The 17,142-nt window shown below is 39.3% G+C and overlaps 1 protein-coding gene across 1 annotated transcript in view; it reads left to right on the plus strand.

Moving 5' to 3' along the window:
- LOC126473544 (dedicator of cytokinesis protein 1) overlaps nt 1-17,142 on the plus strand; it is a 420,590-nt gene that overhangs the window by 224,373 nt on the left and 179,075 nt on the right. Inside the window, exons 20-21 of the mRNA XM_050100670.1 lie at nt 1,154-1,386; nt 7,449-7,651. Of these exons, the coding sequence (XP_049956627.1) occupies nt 1,154-1,386; nt 7,449-7,651 (436 nt within the window). The remainder of the gene's footprint in view (nt 1-1,153; nt 1,387-7,448; nt 7,652-17,142) is intronic.

The raw sequence follows: 17,142 nt of genomic DNA on the forward strand, positions 1-17,142 counted from the left end.
TGACATAATGTGCCCATACTTCGTATTTTCATTCATGGTTGCAGTTTTGGGATGTGCTTCACATGGGTCATATTCAAGAGAAGTACGACCATGGTGAGGACAGATATCTGAAGGACCACACTCCTTGTAAAACTTCACCAGATTCGAATGAGTTTTCATTAGCAGAAACAGTGCACAAAAATATAAATTTAGGGTGATAGGGTTCTAGTTAATCTATTTGATTGAAAGAGACAGATCATCATCACGTGAAAATGTCTTGCAAATAAAACTATTCTATAGATTATATCTAAAAACAAAGATGATGTGATTTACCAAATGAAAGTGCTGGCAGGTCGACAGACACACAAACATACACACAAAATTCTAGCTTTCGCAACCAACGGTTGCCTCGTCAGGAAACAGGGAAGGAGAGGGAAAGATGAAAGGATGTGGGTTTTAAGGGAGAGGGTAAGGAGTCATTCCAATCCCGGGAGCGGAAAGACTTACCTTGGGGGAAAAAAGGACAGGTATACACTCGCGCGCGCACACACACACACACACACACACACACACACACACACACACACACACACACATCCATCCGCACATACACAGACACGATCAGACATTTTCTATAGATTAATCTGACATGACTGACATTATTGCACAATCTATACCAGTGTAACAAACATGTAGTTTCATTGATATTAGTGCTACCTTTGTGCCAGGCTAATAACTTTTCACCATGCCCTCATAAAAGTTAGAACAGTTAGACTCTGATTTTCTGTTTCTTAATTAATGTGTGCTTCAGTTATTTTCCAATCCAGTTTGAAACTGATGCACTGTAACTAATTCAGTGCATTGTGGATAATTCAGTTCATTATGGAAAGCATTCATATTTTGATTATGTTGTGAACAGTTGCATTGTGGTGAGGTACGATGAATAACATGTATAAAAGAAAATTTTAAAAGCTCATACTCTGATATATTTGGTTTTAATATTTATTGTTGGTCTCATAGTTTGGATGATGTTGAAAAAGCTGTTGACTTATTTCAAGCCAGAGAAATGTCCCACATGCTTAACTATGTATCAGTACTAACATTATTGGTAGTGAAATTATGACTCTGTTTAAAATTGTGTTACCATAATTTACTTTCAAATATTTTGTTTCAGTGTTATTCTGAAGTCTCTTCGCTTCTTCTCTCACACAATTCGAGATTATTTTTCTCAACCATTTGAACATCAGGCTTGGAATAACTTTTTCCATTGTGCTATTACTTTCTTGACCCAGCCAGCCTTACAACTAGACAGCTTCTCGCAGAATAAGCGATCACGTATTGTAGCCCGGTATAAAGATATGAGGCGAGAGACAGGATTTGAAATACGCAGCATGTGGTTTAATTTAGGTAAGTAAGATTCATATTTGATTTATGATTGATGCACTGTAACTAATTCAGTGTGTTATGGTTAGGTATCATGAATAACATCTATAAAAGAAAATTTAAAAGGATCACAACTGATTTAAAGCAAAAGTACCTCTTCAAATGATAGTTAACATCCTTTATTATATTGTATTGACATTATACATAAGTAGCAAGTAAGCACTAATGATGATAAGGAGCCATTTATCTGCAGCAGTATTTGATGAGTTTTCAAGTTGCATATCTTCATCCTAGGGTCATTTTGGGAACATTTTTCCACACAAGCGACTTATCATTTACCCCCTTCCCCCATCCCTTTTCCCCTCATACTAACTGTGTACAAATCTTTCACTGGGGCATCCCTTGTACCCCCCTCTAACTAGTTGTGATTTGTACTGTATAGAAATCTTACAGGTGTCACTTAAGACACCTCTCTCAGCTTGGCGCCCTAAGTGCCGGCTTGTGTCACTTGGGTCTTAAACTGGCCCTGCATTTTCCCAATTTACAATTTGCTTTACATATATTGGCTGTTGGAGACCAGTTGCCTTTTCTATTTTTTTCCCCTCCCTACTAGAATTTTAGTTATAAAATTAACTAAAGTTTCAGTCTGCGAACTTTACATTATTGATCTTACAAATAAGTCGAAAAGACCAATACATAAGCCATAACTGCTTTTAACCATCAGAGGTACAAGCATTGTCTATTCTGCCTGACTGAAATGTATTCGGCAGAAGATGGTTAACATATGTTTTATGCAAGATATTGTGGTTATGTTAACCAGAAGGGATGATAAGTATCTTATCATGATAGCGTATTTCAGTTTTTTTGCATATAAAATTTCCGAAGCAAACAGTTGCATCAAAAAAAGACATCTTCAGAGAAGAAAACACAACTTAGGGCTGTTTAATTCTGTGAAGTTGTAGATCTTTCATATTATTGCTACCTAAATGCACAGAATTTCCACATGCGGGTAGCTCAGAGTCAGTTAATTCACTTCTTAGGATAATAGTTGTTTGCTATTTAAGTATAAACAGTCAGTATCTTGTTGTACAATGACATTGTTTTCATGTTATAGCTAGTTTTACCACGAAATATTTTCAGAACCGAGCAAAATTTGTTAGAGCAAGAAACTATGTGCCATAAGTGATATGTGATTTATTCATCTCATTACATACAATTTTCAAATCATTTGATTTGATGTACAGGAGACATGTCAAGGTTTACAAAAAGATCTTTTTTCACTTTTTTAAGAGAAATATAAAAGTTTACATTATATTTCACATTTATAAGTTACAGCTACACGTGTACATAAAATAATACATGTAATACAATCCCTCTGTTCAGACTGTGAAGCTGTCCTCAGTGAATTCATCGACAGAATAATAATACTTTTCCACCAGAAGAGTAAAGAGCAATCTTTTCAGTGAACCATGCTCCATCTTAAATATATTACTGCCTTTTATTTTATTGAAAATTTTTAACCCCATATACTCTGGCGTTTGGGCATAAAGTTTTAAACGGTGTGTTGGAAGTTTGAAGTTATCTCTGTGGCGAGTGCTGTAGTTGCAGTCAAAACAGAAAGTGTCTAGTGTATGTTGATTTTTTTTTTTTTTTTTTTTTTTTTATAGGGACACCACCATCTCATATATGTGAAGTGAGGGGATAGATAGTATTTTTAAATCCTTTAACAGTGGTTGACAGGATTCCCATTTTTTTGCAACACACATCTTTCTAATTACTTTCTTTTGTAATACTAGGAGCCTAGTGACATTTGCTGAATTTCCCCAGAAGATTATGCCATAACAAATAACTGACTCAAAGTAGCAGTGATAAACTATCTTTCTGGTATCCATGTTTGTGGCACCTGACAAAATACACATTACAAATACTAAGTTGTTCAGTTTATTTGCTAAGCAATCTATGTGTACCTTCCAATTTAAATTTTTGTAAAGATTTAGGCCTAAGAACTTCACGTGGTTTGCTTCTGTGATATCCTGATCATTGCAAGTTATCTTTATTTCAGTCCTTTCTACTGATTTAGCTTCAAATTGCATCATTTTGGTTTTAGTTACATTTAGTTTTAATCCATTTTGATAGAACCAAGATTCGAGTTTTTTAAAAGTATTTTTGGCTTTTTCTGGAATATTTTCAGTTAGAACTGATGTGTTGTTGTTGTTGTGGTCTTCAGTCCTGAGACTGGCTTGATGCAGCTCTCCATGCTACTCTATCCTGTGCAAGCTTTTTCATCTCCCAGTACCTACTGCAACCTACATCCTTCTGAATCTGCTTAGTGTATTCATCTCTTGGTCTCCCCCTACGATTTTTACCCTCCACGCTGCCCTCCAATACTAAATTGGTGATCCCTTGATGCCTCAGAACATGTCCTACCAACCGATCCCTTCTTCTGGTCAAGTTGTGCCACAAACTTCTCTTCTCCCCAATCCTATTCAATACTTCCTCATTAGTTATGTGATCTACCCATATAATCTTCAGCATTCTTCTGTAGCACCACATTTCGAAAGCTTCTATTCTCTTCTTGTCCAAACTATTTATCGTCCATGTTTCACTTCCATACATGGCTACACTCCATACGAATACTTTCAGAAATGACTTCCTGACACTTAAATCAATACTGGATGTTAACAAATTTCTCTTCTTGAGAAACGCTTTCCTTGCCATTGCCAGCCTACATTTTATATCCTCTCTACTTCGACCATCGTCAGTTATTTTGCTCCCCAAATAGCAAAACTCCTTTACTACTTTAAGTGCCTCATTTCCTAATCCAATTCCCTCAGCATCACCCGACTTAATTAGACTACATTCCATTATCCTTGTTTTGCTTTTGTTGATGTTCATCTTATATCCTCCTTTCAAGACACTGTCCATTCTGTTCAACTGCTCTTCGAAGTCCTTTGCTGTCTCTGACAGAATTACAATGTCATCGGCGAACCTCAAAGTTTTTATTTCTTCTCCATGAATTTTAATACCTACTCCGAATTTTTCTTTTGTTTCCTTTACTGCTTGCTCAATATACAGATTGAACAACATCGGGGACAGGCTACAACCCTGTCTTACTCCCTTCCCAACCACTGCTTCCCTTTCATGTCCCTCGACTCTTATAACTGCCATCTGGTTTCTGTACAAATTGTAAATAGCCTTTCGCTCCCTGTATTTTACCCCTAGCACCTTTAGAATTTGAAAGAGAGTATTCCAGTCAACATTGTCAAAAGCTTTCTCTAAGTCTACAAATGCTAGAAACGTAGGTTTGCCTTTCCTTAATCTAGCTTCTAAGATAAGTCGTAAGGTCAGTATTGCCTCACGTGTTCCAGTGTTTCTACGGAATCCAAACTGATCTTCCCCGAGGTTGGCTTCTACTAGTTTTTCCATTCGTCTGTAAAGAATTCGTGTTAGTATTTTGCAGCTGTGACTTATTAAGCTTATAGTTCGGTAATTTTCACATCTGTCAACATCTGCTTTCTTTGGGATTGGAATTATTATATTCTTCTTGAAGTTTGAGGGTGTTTCGCCTGTTTCATACATCTTGCTCACCAGATGGTAGAGTTTTGTCAGGACTGGCTCTCCCACGGCCGTCAGCAGTTCCAATGGAATATTGTCTACTCCGGGGGCCTTGTTTCGAATCAGGTCTTTCAGTGCTCTGTCAAACTCTTCACGCAGTATCGTATCTCCCATTTCATCTTCATCTACATCCTCTTCCATTTCCATAAGATTGTCCTCAAGTACATCGCCCTTGTGTAGACCCTCTATATACTCCTTCCACCTTTCTGCTTTCCCTTCTTTGCTTAGAACTGGGTTTCCATCTGAGCTCTTGATATTCATACAAGTCATTCTCATATCTCCAAAGGTCTCTTTAATTTTCCTGTAGGCGGTATCTATCTTCCCCCTAGTGAGATAGGCCTCTACATCCTTACATTTGTCCTCTAGCCATCCCTGCTTAGCCATTTTGCACTTCCTGTCGATCTCATTTTTGAGACGTTGGTATTCCTTCTTGCCTGTTTCACTTACTGCATTTTTATATTTTCTCCTTTTATCAATTAAATTCAATATTTCTTCTGTTACCCAAGGATTTCTACTAGCCCTCGTCTTTTTACCTACTTGATCCTCTGCTTCCTTCACTACTTCATCCCTCAAAGCTACCCATTCTTCTTCTACTGTATTTATTTCCCCCATTCCTGTCAATTGCTCCCTTATGCTCTCCCTGAATCTCTGTACAACCTCTGGTTCTTTTAGTTTATCCAGGTCCCATCTCCTTAAATTCCCACCTTTTTGCAGTTTCTTCAGTTTTAATCTACAGGTCATAACCAATATATTGTGGTCAGAGTCCACATCTGCCCCTGGAAATGTCTTACAATTTAAAACCTTGTTCCTAAATCTCTGTGTTACCATTATATAATCTATCTGATACCTATTAGTATCTCCAGGATCCTTCCAGGTATACAACCTTCTTTTATGATTCTTGAACCAAGTGTTAGCTATAATTAAGTTATTCTCTGTGCAAAATTCTACAAGGCGGCTTCCTCTTTCATTTCTTCCCCCCAATCCATATTCACCTACTATGTTTCCTTCTCTCCCTTTTCCTACTGACGAATTCCAGTCACCCATGACTATTAAATTTTCGTCTCCCTTCACAATCTGAATAATTTCTTTTATTTCATCATACATTTCTTCAATTTCTTCGTCATCTGCAGAGCTAGTTGGCATATAAACTTGTACTACTGTAGTAGGTGTGGGCTTCGTATCTATCTTGGCCACAATAATGCGTTCACTATGCTGTTTGTAGTAGCTTACCCGCATTCCTATTTTCCTATTCATTATTAAACCTACTCCTGCATTACCCCTATTTGATTTTGTGTTTATAACCCTGTAGTCACCTGACCAGAAGTCTTGTTCCTCCTGCCACCGAACTTCACTAATTCCCACTATATCTAACTTCAACCTATCCATTTCCCTTTTTAAATTTTCTAACCTACCTGCCCGATTAAGGGATCTGACATTCCACGCTCCGATCCGTAGAACGCCAGTTTTCTTTCTCCTGATAACGACATCCTCTTGAGTAGTCCCCGCCCGGAGATCCGAATGGGGGACTATTTTACCTCCGGAATATTTTACCCAAGAGGACGCCATCATCATGTAATCATACAGTAAAGCTGCATGCCCTCGGCAAAAATTACGGCTGTAGTTTCCCCTTGCTTTCAGCCGTTCGCAGTACCAGCACAGCAAGGCCGTTTTGGTTATTGTTACAAGGCCAGATCAGTCAATCATCCAGACTGTTGCCCTTGCAACTACTGAAAAGGCTGCTGCCCCTCTTCAGGAACCACACGTTTGTCTGGCCTCTCAACAGATACCCCTCCGTTGTGGTTGCACCTACGGTACGGCTATCTGTATCGCTGAGGCATGCAAGCCTCCCCACCAACGGCAAGGTCCATGGTTCATCAGCAAATAAGACTGAATGAACATCAATAGCAAGTGATGGGTCATTTACGTAAAAAAGAAAATAATAGTTAGCTAACTGCTCAGTGTAGACATGATGGGCAATTTGATGCAAACATTCTTCAGTAATTTCAGTAAGACACTATACTTAGCTTGTAAACTATTGCTTATTGCACAAATGTTGAGAGCCTTAGTATTTACAGTATGCACACAGTATGTTACCCTCAGAGTTTCTATTCCATACAAAAAATTCTCATTGGCTGATGTAATGGTATCAGGAAAAATCATGTTTTTGCATAATTGATTCTATTAACTGAGAACTTTTGTTTCACCAGAGAGGAATGTTGTAACATTAATAACAGTTAACATTTGTATGAACACAAACTGTTGATCGATTTTTACGTTTTGTTTGTAAGAAATGATTTTATGTAAAATAAGATTTGATTGGCATTTATTTATTTCTTAATCTGATGTACAAATAAAGCATTTGAATATTCATGTAGACATGGAAGTAACTGATAAGAAATATTCTCACACAGAAATGATACAATTCTGCTAGGTATTTACCTTTCATGAATATTATTTCCTTTTGGTTTTAGGACAGTACAAGAGACAATTTGTTCCTGGACTCGTTGGACCATTTCTGGAAATGACACTTATTCCTGAAACAGAGCTCCGCAAAGCAACCATTCCCATTTTCTTTGACATGATGCAATGTGAATTCTACTCATCTCGTCATACTAGTGATAGTTTTGGTGATACTAAACGTGATTCAAGCCACATAAAGGCTAATTTTTGTGAGGTAAGATAGAACATGTTAACAAGATATTATGTCAAATACATCTTCCAAATATTCCTGTATCTACATGAATGTCATTTTCATAATTGTGCTTAGGTCTACTTCTCCTATGATTACACTAAATGGATTTGACATTTAGAATTGGAAATGAAAGGGTACATATCCCTACATAATATCACCTGTCAAGATATTCTTCCATGCTGTAGTTAAACTTGGGGGAACAGTTATGATCTAAATTTGTGAAACTTCCTAACAAATTAAAATCTTTTACACCATAACTTCAACTTGGAAGTTTGTTCACTGTGGGAAATGTTAATACTCAGTGAGCCATTTAAGTAGTACAAATGTGAGGGGCATTTGAAAAGTCTGTGCAAAGTCCGAGAGATGGTACCACCAGTGTGTATCGAGGTCATGTTTAGTTAGTAGCATCTTTGGAAAGAATGCACACCAAGTTTCAGGCGTATTGGTCTAGTTATTTGTGTTTGGCGTTGGTGTGAATCAAGGAAGTCAAATGATTGTCAAAAAATGGACAAAAAAGAATTTCGTGTGGTGATTAAACATTACTTTATGAAAGGTAGAATGCTTCAGGAGACTAAAGAGAAGCTTAATAAACATTAGAGTGACTCTGCACCTTCGATTAGAACAGTTTATAAGTGGTTTCAAAATCTTCAGAGTGGCCATATGGGCCCAAGTTATGCTGAACGTTCTGGACACCCTGTGGGGGTTACGACTCCAGAAATCATTGATAAAATACATGATATGGTGATGGATGACAGAAGAGTTAAGGTGCGTGAGATTGCTAGTGCTATGGGCATCTCGAATGAATGGGTACATAATATTTTGCATAAAAATTTGGACATGAGAAAGCTATCCACAAGATGGGTTCCGTGATTGCTCACACTTGACCAAAAACGGAATCGTGTGAAGTGTTGAAGGATGGTTTGCAGCTGTTCAGGTAGAATCCGCAGGACTTTTTAAGCGTCGTTTCGTCACTGTGGATGAAACATGGATACATTACTACACTCCTGAAACCAAACAACAATCTAAACAATGGGTTACCAAAGCAGAAACTGCACCAAAACGGGCGAAGACCATTCCTTCGGCTGGAAAGGCTATGGCGACTGTCTTTTGGGATTCGCAGGGGATAATCCCCATCGACGATCTGAAAAAGGGTAAAACTATTACAGATGCATATTATTCGTCGTTATTGGACCGTTTGAAAACTGAACTGCAAGAAAAATGCTGGCGATTGGACCGCAAAAAAGTCCTTTTCCATCATGACAATGCACCAGCACACTCCTCAGCAGTTGTGGGCGCAAAATTAATGGAAATAGGATTCCAACTCGTTTCACATCCTCCCTATTCTCCAGATGTGGCTCCCTCGGACTACTATTTGTTCCCAAATTTGAAGAAATGGCTGGCGGGACAAAGATTTTATTCAAATGAGGAGGTTACTGCAGCAACTAATAGCTATTTTGCAGACTTGGACAATTCTTCTTATTCATAAGGGATCAACAAGTTAGAACAGTGTTGGACGAAGTGTATAACTCTAAAAGGAGACTGTCGAAAAATTAAAAAAATGTTTACCCCAAACACGTAAGTAGTTTTTATTTTTGTATGGACTTTTCAAACACCCCTCGTATCTACACATGTGACAAATTTAATTGTAAGTTTAGTGGAAATTGTAATTACTACTTAACTTCTCAGGTGTAGAGCAGCTTTACATACTTGATTAATTCAGTATTTACAGGAGAAAAAAAGAAAGATAGAGAGAGAGAGAGAGAGAGAGAGAGAGAGAGAGAGAGAGGAGTGGGGAGTGAGTTTCAGCAGATTATTAAATTCACAATAGTACATACTAAGTGTCTATACAAGTTTAAATGCAAAAAGCTAAAAAAGTATGAAAATACTTACATTTTTATGTACAAACTGACATCATGAAAAATCTTAAGTTGGTGCTCGTTCCATTGGATGAGTGTAAAGAGCCATAACTGTGCACTGAGATAAATCAATTTACAAATAGTAATCATTTAAGAGTACTTCTTAACATATGTATGACCTGGTAATGACAATTAAATCAATTCAGTAAAGCCTTTTAGTAGTTCACAAGCGTAGAAACACACAACAGTAAACAGTATTTATATTAACTTTCGAGCTCTTGCACTTTCTCTAGAAGTAGTTCACACTCGCCCACGCAGACACTCAGCTGCACACGCCCAAGGCCTTGATGAAACAAGGAGGGGGAAGTGGGATAGAGTGAGGTAGCTGCACCCAAGGATGAAAGGAGTTGAGAGGGTAGAGCATGTAGGATGGAAAAGAAGGGTGTGTGTGTGTGTGTGTGTGTGTGTGTGTGTGTGTGTGTGTGTGTGTGTGCGCGCGTGCGCGCGCGTGTTATGGTGTGCAACATGTTTGGCAACTGGATGGCCAAGTTTGCAGTTTGTCACAGTTTGGTGGTGTCCATTCATACAAGCAAGCAGTTGGTTGCTTGTCATGCTCACATTAAATGAGATGGTTCTGTAGGAGAGATCTTGCACTTTGGACTACAATGAAATGACCCACGGGTTGAAGATTGCGAGTAGGATTGGAATAGGGATAGAAAGGATATTCTGTAGGGTAGGTGGCAGAACACTACTTTGGGGAATGTGGTTAGGTTTTGGGGTAGGATATCCTTCACTTCAGGGCACAACAACAGGTAGTTGAATCCCTAGTGGACGATGTGGTTGAGCTTTTCAAAGCCAGAGTGTTACTGGAGGAGTAGTGCTGGTTGGTGATTGTTTAACTAGTTTACTAGTATCAAAGGAGGAGATGGCATGGGAGATCTGTTTATTGATGAGCTGGGTAGGATACTGTCTGCCAATAACGGCTCTGGTAAGGTTTAAATGATTTCCAGTGTGGGTTTAGCATCCTTGGGTGACGAGGCTGTAAGGCAGAGTCTTTCTGGCACGTATTGGGTGAGAGCTGTCAAAAACTGAGATTGGTGTGCTTGATATGAGCAGATGTATTTGTGGAGCCTTCTGAGAGTTGGAGATTGATATCTTGTAAGGTGACTCAGTGAGTTGAGAAGGACCAGGGGAAGCAGATTTGGGAATATGTGTTGAAGCTATGGAGGAAAGAGCAAATGTTGTCCTTGCCATGAGACCAGATCATGAAAATGTCATCAGTGATTCTGAACCCAACAAAGGATTTTAGGTGTTGACTGGATAGGGAGGATTCCTGCACATGGTCCATGTATAAGTTTGCATAGGATGGTGCCATGTGAGTACCCCTGGCATTACAATGGATTTGTTTATAGATTTGTCCTTCAAAAGTGAAATAATTGTGGGTCAGGATGTGTTTGCCAATGAGGGTTTGGAGAGCAGTGGTCGGTTTGGTATCCAGGAGGGCATTAAAAAAGGTAGGTGTTGCATGGCTGCAATGCCATGGGTTGGTTTTTGGCTTATAAGGGTGTCACATCCACAGTGACGAACAAGGAGTCTGGCGGTAACAGGACAGGAACTGTGGAAAGGCAATGAACAAAGTGAGCAACATCTTAAAAATAGGTTGCGAGACTGTAGACAGTTGTTTGGGGATGTTGGTCAACAAATGAAGAGGGTCTTTCTGTGGGAGCATTGTACACAACTGCAGTGGTACAACCAGTAGGGAGATCTGCGGTATTGAGCTAGTGGAGCTTGGGGAGCAGGTAAATACTAATAGTGCGTTAATTGCTGGTGCGAGGAAAGGGATGGTTTTAGAGATCCTGTTTTGGGACGAATCGAAGGCCCTGAGGAGCTACTGAATGTCATGTAGCGTGTTTCAGATGGGTATGTGGTTGTAAGGTTTGTATGCAGGAGTTTTGGAAAATTGGTGGAGACCCTCAGCCACAGAATCACTATGATTCAAGATCACTGTGGTGGAATCTTTGTCTGTGGGAGGGGTGATAAGATCTGAATTGTTTGTCCTTACTAGGGAGGGATTTAGGAAAGGAAGGTGAGGCCAGGTTAGAAGTGAGGAATTTCTGAAAAGTTATCAGGGATGATTAGATGAAAGAGGAAGGGGATCACAAGTGCAGGAAGGTTGGAACTGTTCCAAACAAGATTCTATGTGTGATTTATGTTGGATGTTGGCAATGGGTTGTGTGGAGAATGAATGTTTCCTCTATAGAGAATGAGTAAAGGAAAGAACAACCTTTACAAGTCCATCATGACCCTAGCTTGAGGCCTTATAAAGTGTGAGACTTCTGCAAGGCTCATGGTAGAGAGGTTGATAACTGTAGCGTCCCTCTAAATAGGTCAGGTGTGCACTACACATCAGAGGCTGCTGCTCAGGTAGCTGACTGTGTGTGGGGAGCACGCCAGGGTTTTTTAGATTAGGTGACTCTCCACCCAATCCAGATAACGATAGCTGTAGGAAACCGAGAAGTGCCAGTGTAAGATTGCCTCCTACAAGTGAGAGTATTGAAATCCTATGGTAAACTGCCAAAGCATTCACAACAAAGCGCCAGAGTTTGAAGTGCTCATGAAATTGATAGCAGTGAGATTTTTGGGGAAACTTTATGTTTATGTCAGAAGGATAGGCATTTGGGAAATGGAGGTGGAGTATTTGTCGCAGTAGACAAATAATTCAAATCCACTGAACTAGAAATTGAAACTGCATGTGAGATCATTTGGGCAAGACTTAGTACCAAGGGTAGACATAAGATGATAGTTGGATCATTCTATTGCCCACCAGAATCCTCTCCTTATGTGACAGAAAACTTTAGAGACAATCTCATTTCACTTGTACGAAAGTTTCCCAGTCATACTGTTATCATCCAACAATTAGTTGAGAAAGTTACAATTTTGTTAGTGGCGGGTGAGATAAGACATTCTGTCAAACTTTACTAAATGCCTTCTCTGAAAACTATTGAGGACAGATAGTTAGGAATCCCACTCATGTTGAAAATATATTGCATCTAATGGCAACAAATAGACCTGACCTCTTTTCAGGATGTCCACATCGAAACTGGTATCAACGACCATGACACAGTTGTGACAGCAATGATTATCAAAGTACAAAGTCCCATTGAAACAAGCAGAAAGATATGTATATTCAGGAAACTAGATAAAAAATCAGTAAAGCCAGGAACTCAAAACAAGGAGGAACTCTGGCTCAAGTTTAAAAGAATAGTTGACCATGCCCTGGATAGATATATACCCAGTAGAACAGTTCATAATGGGACGGTAACTCCATGGTATACAGTTATTGTAAAGAAACCTCTCAAGAAACAGAGTTTACTGCATAACAGGTGTAACACCAAGCATAGATAGAGAGGTGCTGAATGAATTTCATTTGGCTGTCAAGAGAGCAATGCATGAAACCTTGCATGACTACCATAGCAAAACATTGTCAAATGAAATTTCACAAAATCCAGAGAAATTCTGGTCATATGTAAAGGTTGCTGGTGACACCAAAGATAGTGTTCAGTCTCTAGTGAATGCGACAGGAACTAAAATTGAGGGTAGCAGAGCAAAAGCTGAAATGTGTAACTCCATTTTCAAATATTCCTTTACAAAGAAAGAGCACTGGAAAGATGAGTGAAATAAGTATTAGTGTCAGTGGTGTTTAGAAACAGCTGAAATCGTTAAACCTGAACAAAGCTCTAGGTCCTGATAGCATCTCTGTCAGATTCTATACTGAATTTGCGGCTGAGTTGGCCCCTTTTCTAACTATAATCTGTAATAGATCCCTCAAAGAAGAATTGTACCCAGTTCTTGGAAAAAGGCAAAGGTCACACCCATCTACAAGAAGGATAGTAGAAATGATCCACAAAACTACCGTCCAATATCCTTACACCGATTTGTTGCAGAATCTTAGAAGATATTCTGAGATCTAACATAATGAGGTACCTTGAACAGAATGACCTCCTCAATGTCAACCAGTATGGTTTTCGAAGACATCGATCATGTGAAACGTAATTCACACTTTTTACATGACATACTGAAAGCCTTGGATCAAGGCAACAAGGTAGATGCACTGTTTCTTGACATTCGAAAAGCAATTGACTCAGTACCGAAACTACGCTTATTGTCAAAAGTACAATCATATGGGGTATTAAAAGAAATTTACGACTGGATTGAGGACTTTTTGGCAGGGAGAACACAGCATGTTTGTTATCTTGGATAGAGTCTCATCGACAGATGTAAAAGTAACTTCAGGTGTGCCCCAGGGAAGTGTATTGAGACCCTTGCTGTTTATGTTGTATATTAATGACCATGCAGACAAAATTAATAATAAAATCAGGCTTTTGCAAATGAAACAGTTATCTATAATGTACTTTCTGAGAGAAGCTGCATAAATATTGTCAGATCTTGATAAGATTTTAACATGGTGCAGAGGTTTGCAACATCCTCTAACTGTCCAAAAATGTAAAATTGTGCACTTCACAAAATGGAAAAATGTAATATCCTATAAGTCTAATATCAATGAATCACTGTTGGAAATGGCCAACTCATACAAATATATGGGTGTAACACTTCGTAGGGGTATGAAATGAAATGATTACTAAGGTTCAGTTGTGGGTAAAGCAGGTGGTCGACTTTCGTTTATGGTAGAATACTGGGGAAGTGCAATCAGTCTGCAAAAAGAGACTGCTTAAAAATCACTCATGCAACCCATCCTAGAATATTGCTCAAATGTTTGGGACCCGTACCAGATACTAAGGTTCAGTTGTGGGTAAAGCAGGTGGTCGACTTTCGTTTATGGTAGAATACTGGGGAAGTGCAATCAGTCTGCAAAAAGAGACTGCTTAAAAATCACTCATGCAACCCATCCTAGAATATTGCTCAAATGTTTGGGACCCGTACCAGATAGGACTAACAGCAGATACTGAACGTATACAGAGAGGGGCAGCATGAATGATAACAGGTTTGTTTAATCCATGGGAGAGTGTCACAGAGATTCTGAAGGAACTGAAGTGGAAGACTCTTGGAGACAGACATAAACTATCCTGAGAAAGTCTGTTAACAAAGTTTTAGGAGCCAGCATTAAATGATAACTCTGCGAATATATTACAATGACATATTTATCGCTTGCACAGGGATCGTGATGATAAGATTGGAATAATTACTGCATGCGCAGAGGGATTCAAACAATTGTTCTTCCTGTGTTCCATATGTGAATGGAACAGGAAAAAAGCCTAATAACTGATGCAAAGAGGTGTACTGTCTGCCATGCGCCTCATGGTGGTTTGCAGAGTATAGACGTAGCGGTAGATGAAATAGTGTTATGCAATGGTTGCTCAGGAACAGTGTGTTTCATAGGGGTGGAGAAAGTTTTTTGGGGATGTAGAAAGCGGAATAAGTCTTTAAGGAATGGTTGGAGAACTGTGAGGGATTGGTGTGTGTGTGTGTGTGTGTGTGTGTGTGTGTGTGTGTGTGTGTGTGTGTGTGTGTGTGTGTGTGTGAGAGTGAGTGAGGGGTGGCATAGGACAGGTGTAGCTACGACAGCTTCCTCAGATGGTGTTCCAACTGTTAAAGGGCAAGCAGATATCATTCAGGAAGCTGTGCTTACAGAGTAGAAGTATTTGTGGGAAGTAGTGTAGGTTCTCAAGTATGGATGGACCTAGGATTTTGTGCTTATGAGTGACCGGATCACTGATGGGATTGGGAAAAGTAGAGGTTTTTGCAGTAGAATGGATGACAGCTCAGAATGTCCATTTTAATGGATCCCATTAGGTGGAATAGCATTTGCCTGTCAAGATTTCAAAAAGATGATGTGTGACGAGGTTAGATAGGGCAAAGGAGAATTTTTAGAATTGGCAGGGATTCATGATCATATGGTTGAGAGGCTAAAGGAATGAAAAAAAAGGAAAGTTAAAGAACAGTGAATGTAAGAATGTTAAAATTAAAGGTTGAGGTTTTGTAACAGAAATGAATGATAGGTACTATATAGAAAGTTATGTGGGAAGTTAGGAGGGGGGCCAGAAAGTATTTTAAAGAAGCAGAAGGTAGTAGGCACACTCATAAACAGATATATTCGATTGAACATTCTCATGCACGACACTAAATAAACACAAGAGTTTGTACAATGCAGTCGTATATAAATACACACCATTGAATAACAGTCAAGTCAAGCAGCATTAGTTGCTAATGGAGGATGTGAAAAAAAAATCACTAAAATTAAAAGCTGAAAAGAGGCCATGAGAGTGTATCCCACATGCTTGCAGTAATGAAATTATCAGATTACAATTTCTTTACATTACAGTACCATCAGATCTACAACTAGCACACTATGTTTTCTCTTGTCGATGACAACACTTTTATTTGCTCACAAAGTTACAAATACTTTTCTGTAAATATATTCCACATTTTTCAGTTGATGCAGTATACTACTTTTCAACAATACTGTGCAATGGATAGTTGCTACTCACCATATAGCGTAGATGCTGAGTCGCAGATAGGCACAACAAAAAGACTTTCACAAAATCAGCTTTTGGCCAACGAGGCCTTTGTCAAAAATAGACCACACACACACACACACACACACACACACACAAACAAACAAACAAACGCAGCTCACATACACATGGCTGAAGTCTCTGGCAGCTGAAGTCACACTCACACACTACCTTTCTTGACTTTAAAAATTCCTAATCCTGTCATCATCATCATCGTTGTATCCTTCAGCACACTCCAACTCAACTCACAATATAATGTACTCTTTGTCCATCTAACACAATAAATATAATAATAATAATAATAATCATCCAAAAACCGTAACACATCCTAATAATCCATGAAGAAATCTGAGCATTCCATCAGAATATCCTTATTTCACAACTGGCTAAGAGCATTGTGAAAATAGTACCTTAATATCCATCTCTACAATAGAAAATTTTATGTGTCTGTGTGTGTGTGTGTGTGTGTGTGTGTGTGTGTGTGTGTGTGTGTGCGCATGCGTGTGTGTGTGCGCATGCGTGTGTGTGTGCGCATGCCAGTGTGCTATTTGTCTGTGTCCTGCACCTTATGCTGCAGTCCTTACCTATCCTGATAACTGGCAACACTGGTGTGAGTGGTACACGAGCTGCTATTTATGATTCTGACTGTCCCTAGTAGAAAATATATGTCCTCTCTGACAATTTTTGAAGTAATACTTTATGTGTTTGCTTTGTGTCATCCATAATGAACACTATTGTGCTAAATAATCACACCATACCTAAAATAACCTGAAAATCAACATTAAATGTTCCATGTGCATCCCCAAACAAACACACACACACACACACACACACACACACACACACACACACACACAGGTGCACGCGCGCAAACACTAGTCACGCACATGACTGCAGTCTCAGGCAACTGAAACGACACTGTGAGCAGCAACACCAGTGCATGATGGGAGTGGTGACTGTGTGGGGGTAAGGAGGAAGCTGGGGTGGGGAGGGTGAGGGATTGTACGGTGGGGATGACGGACAGTGAAGGGCTGCAGGTTAGATGGAGGGCCGGGGCAGTGGTTGGAAGGGGGAGCAGGGAGAG

This window comes from Schistocerca serialis, chromosome 4 (genome assembly GCF_023864345.2).
Source record: "Schistocerca serialis cubense isolate TAMUIC-IGC-003099 chromosome 4, iqSchSeri2.2, whole genome shotgun sequence".
NCBI lineage: Eukaryota > Metazoa > Arthropoda > Insecta > Orthoptera > Acrididae > Schistocerca > Schistocerca serialis.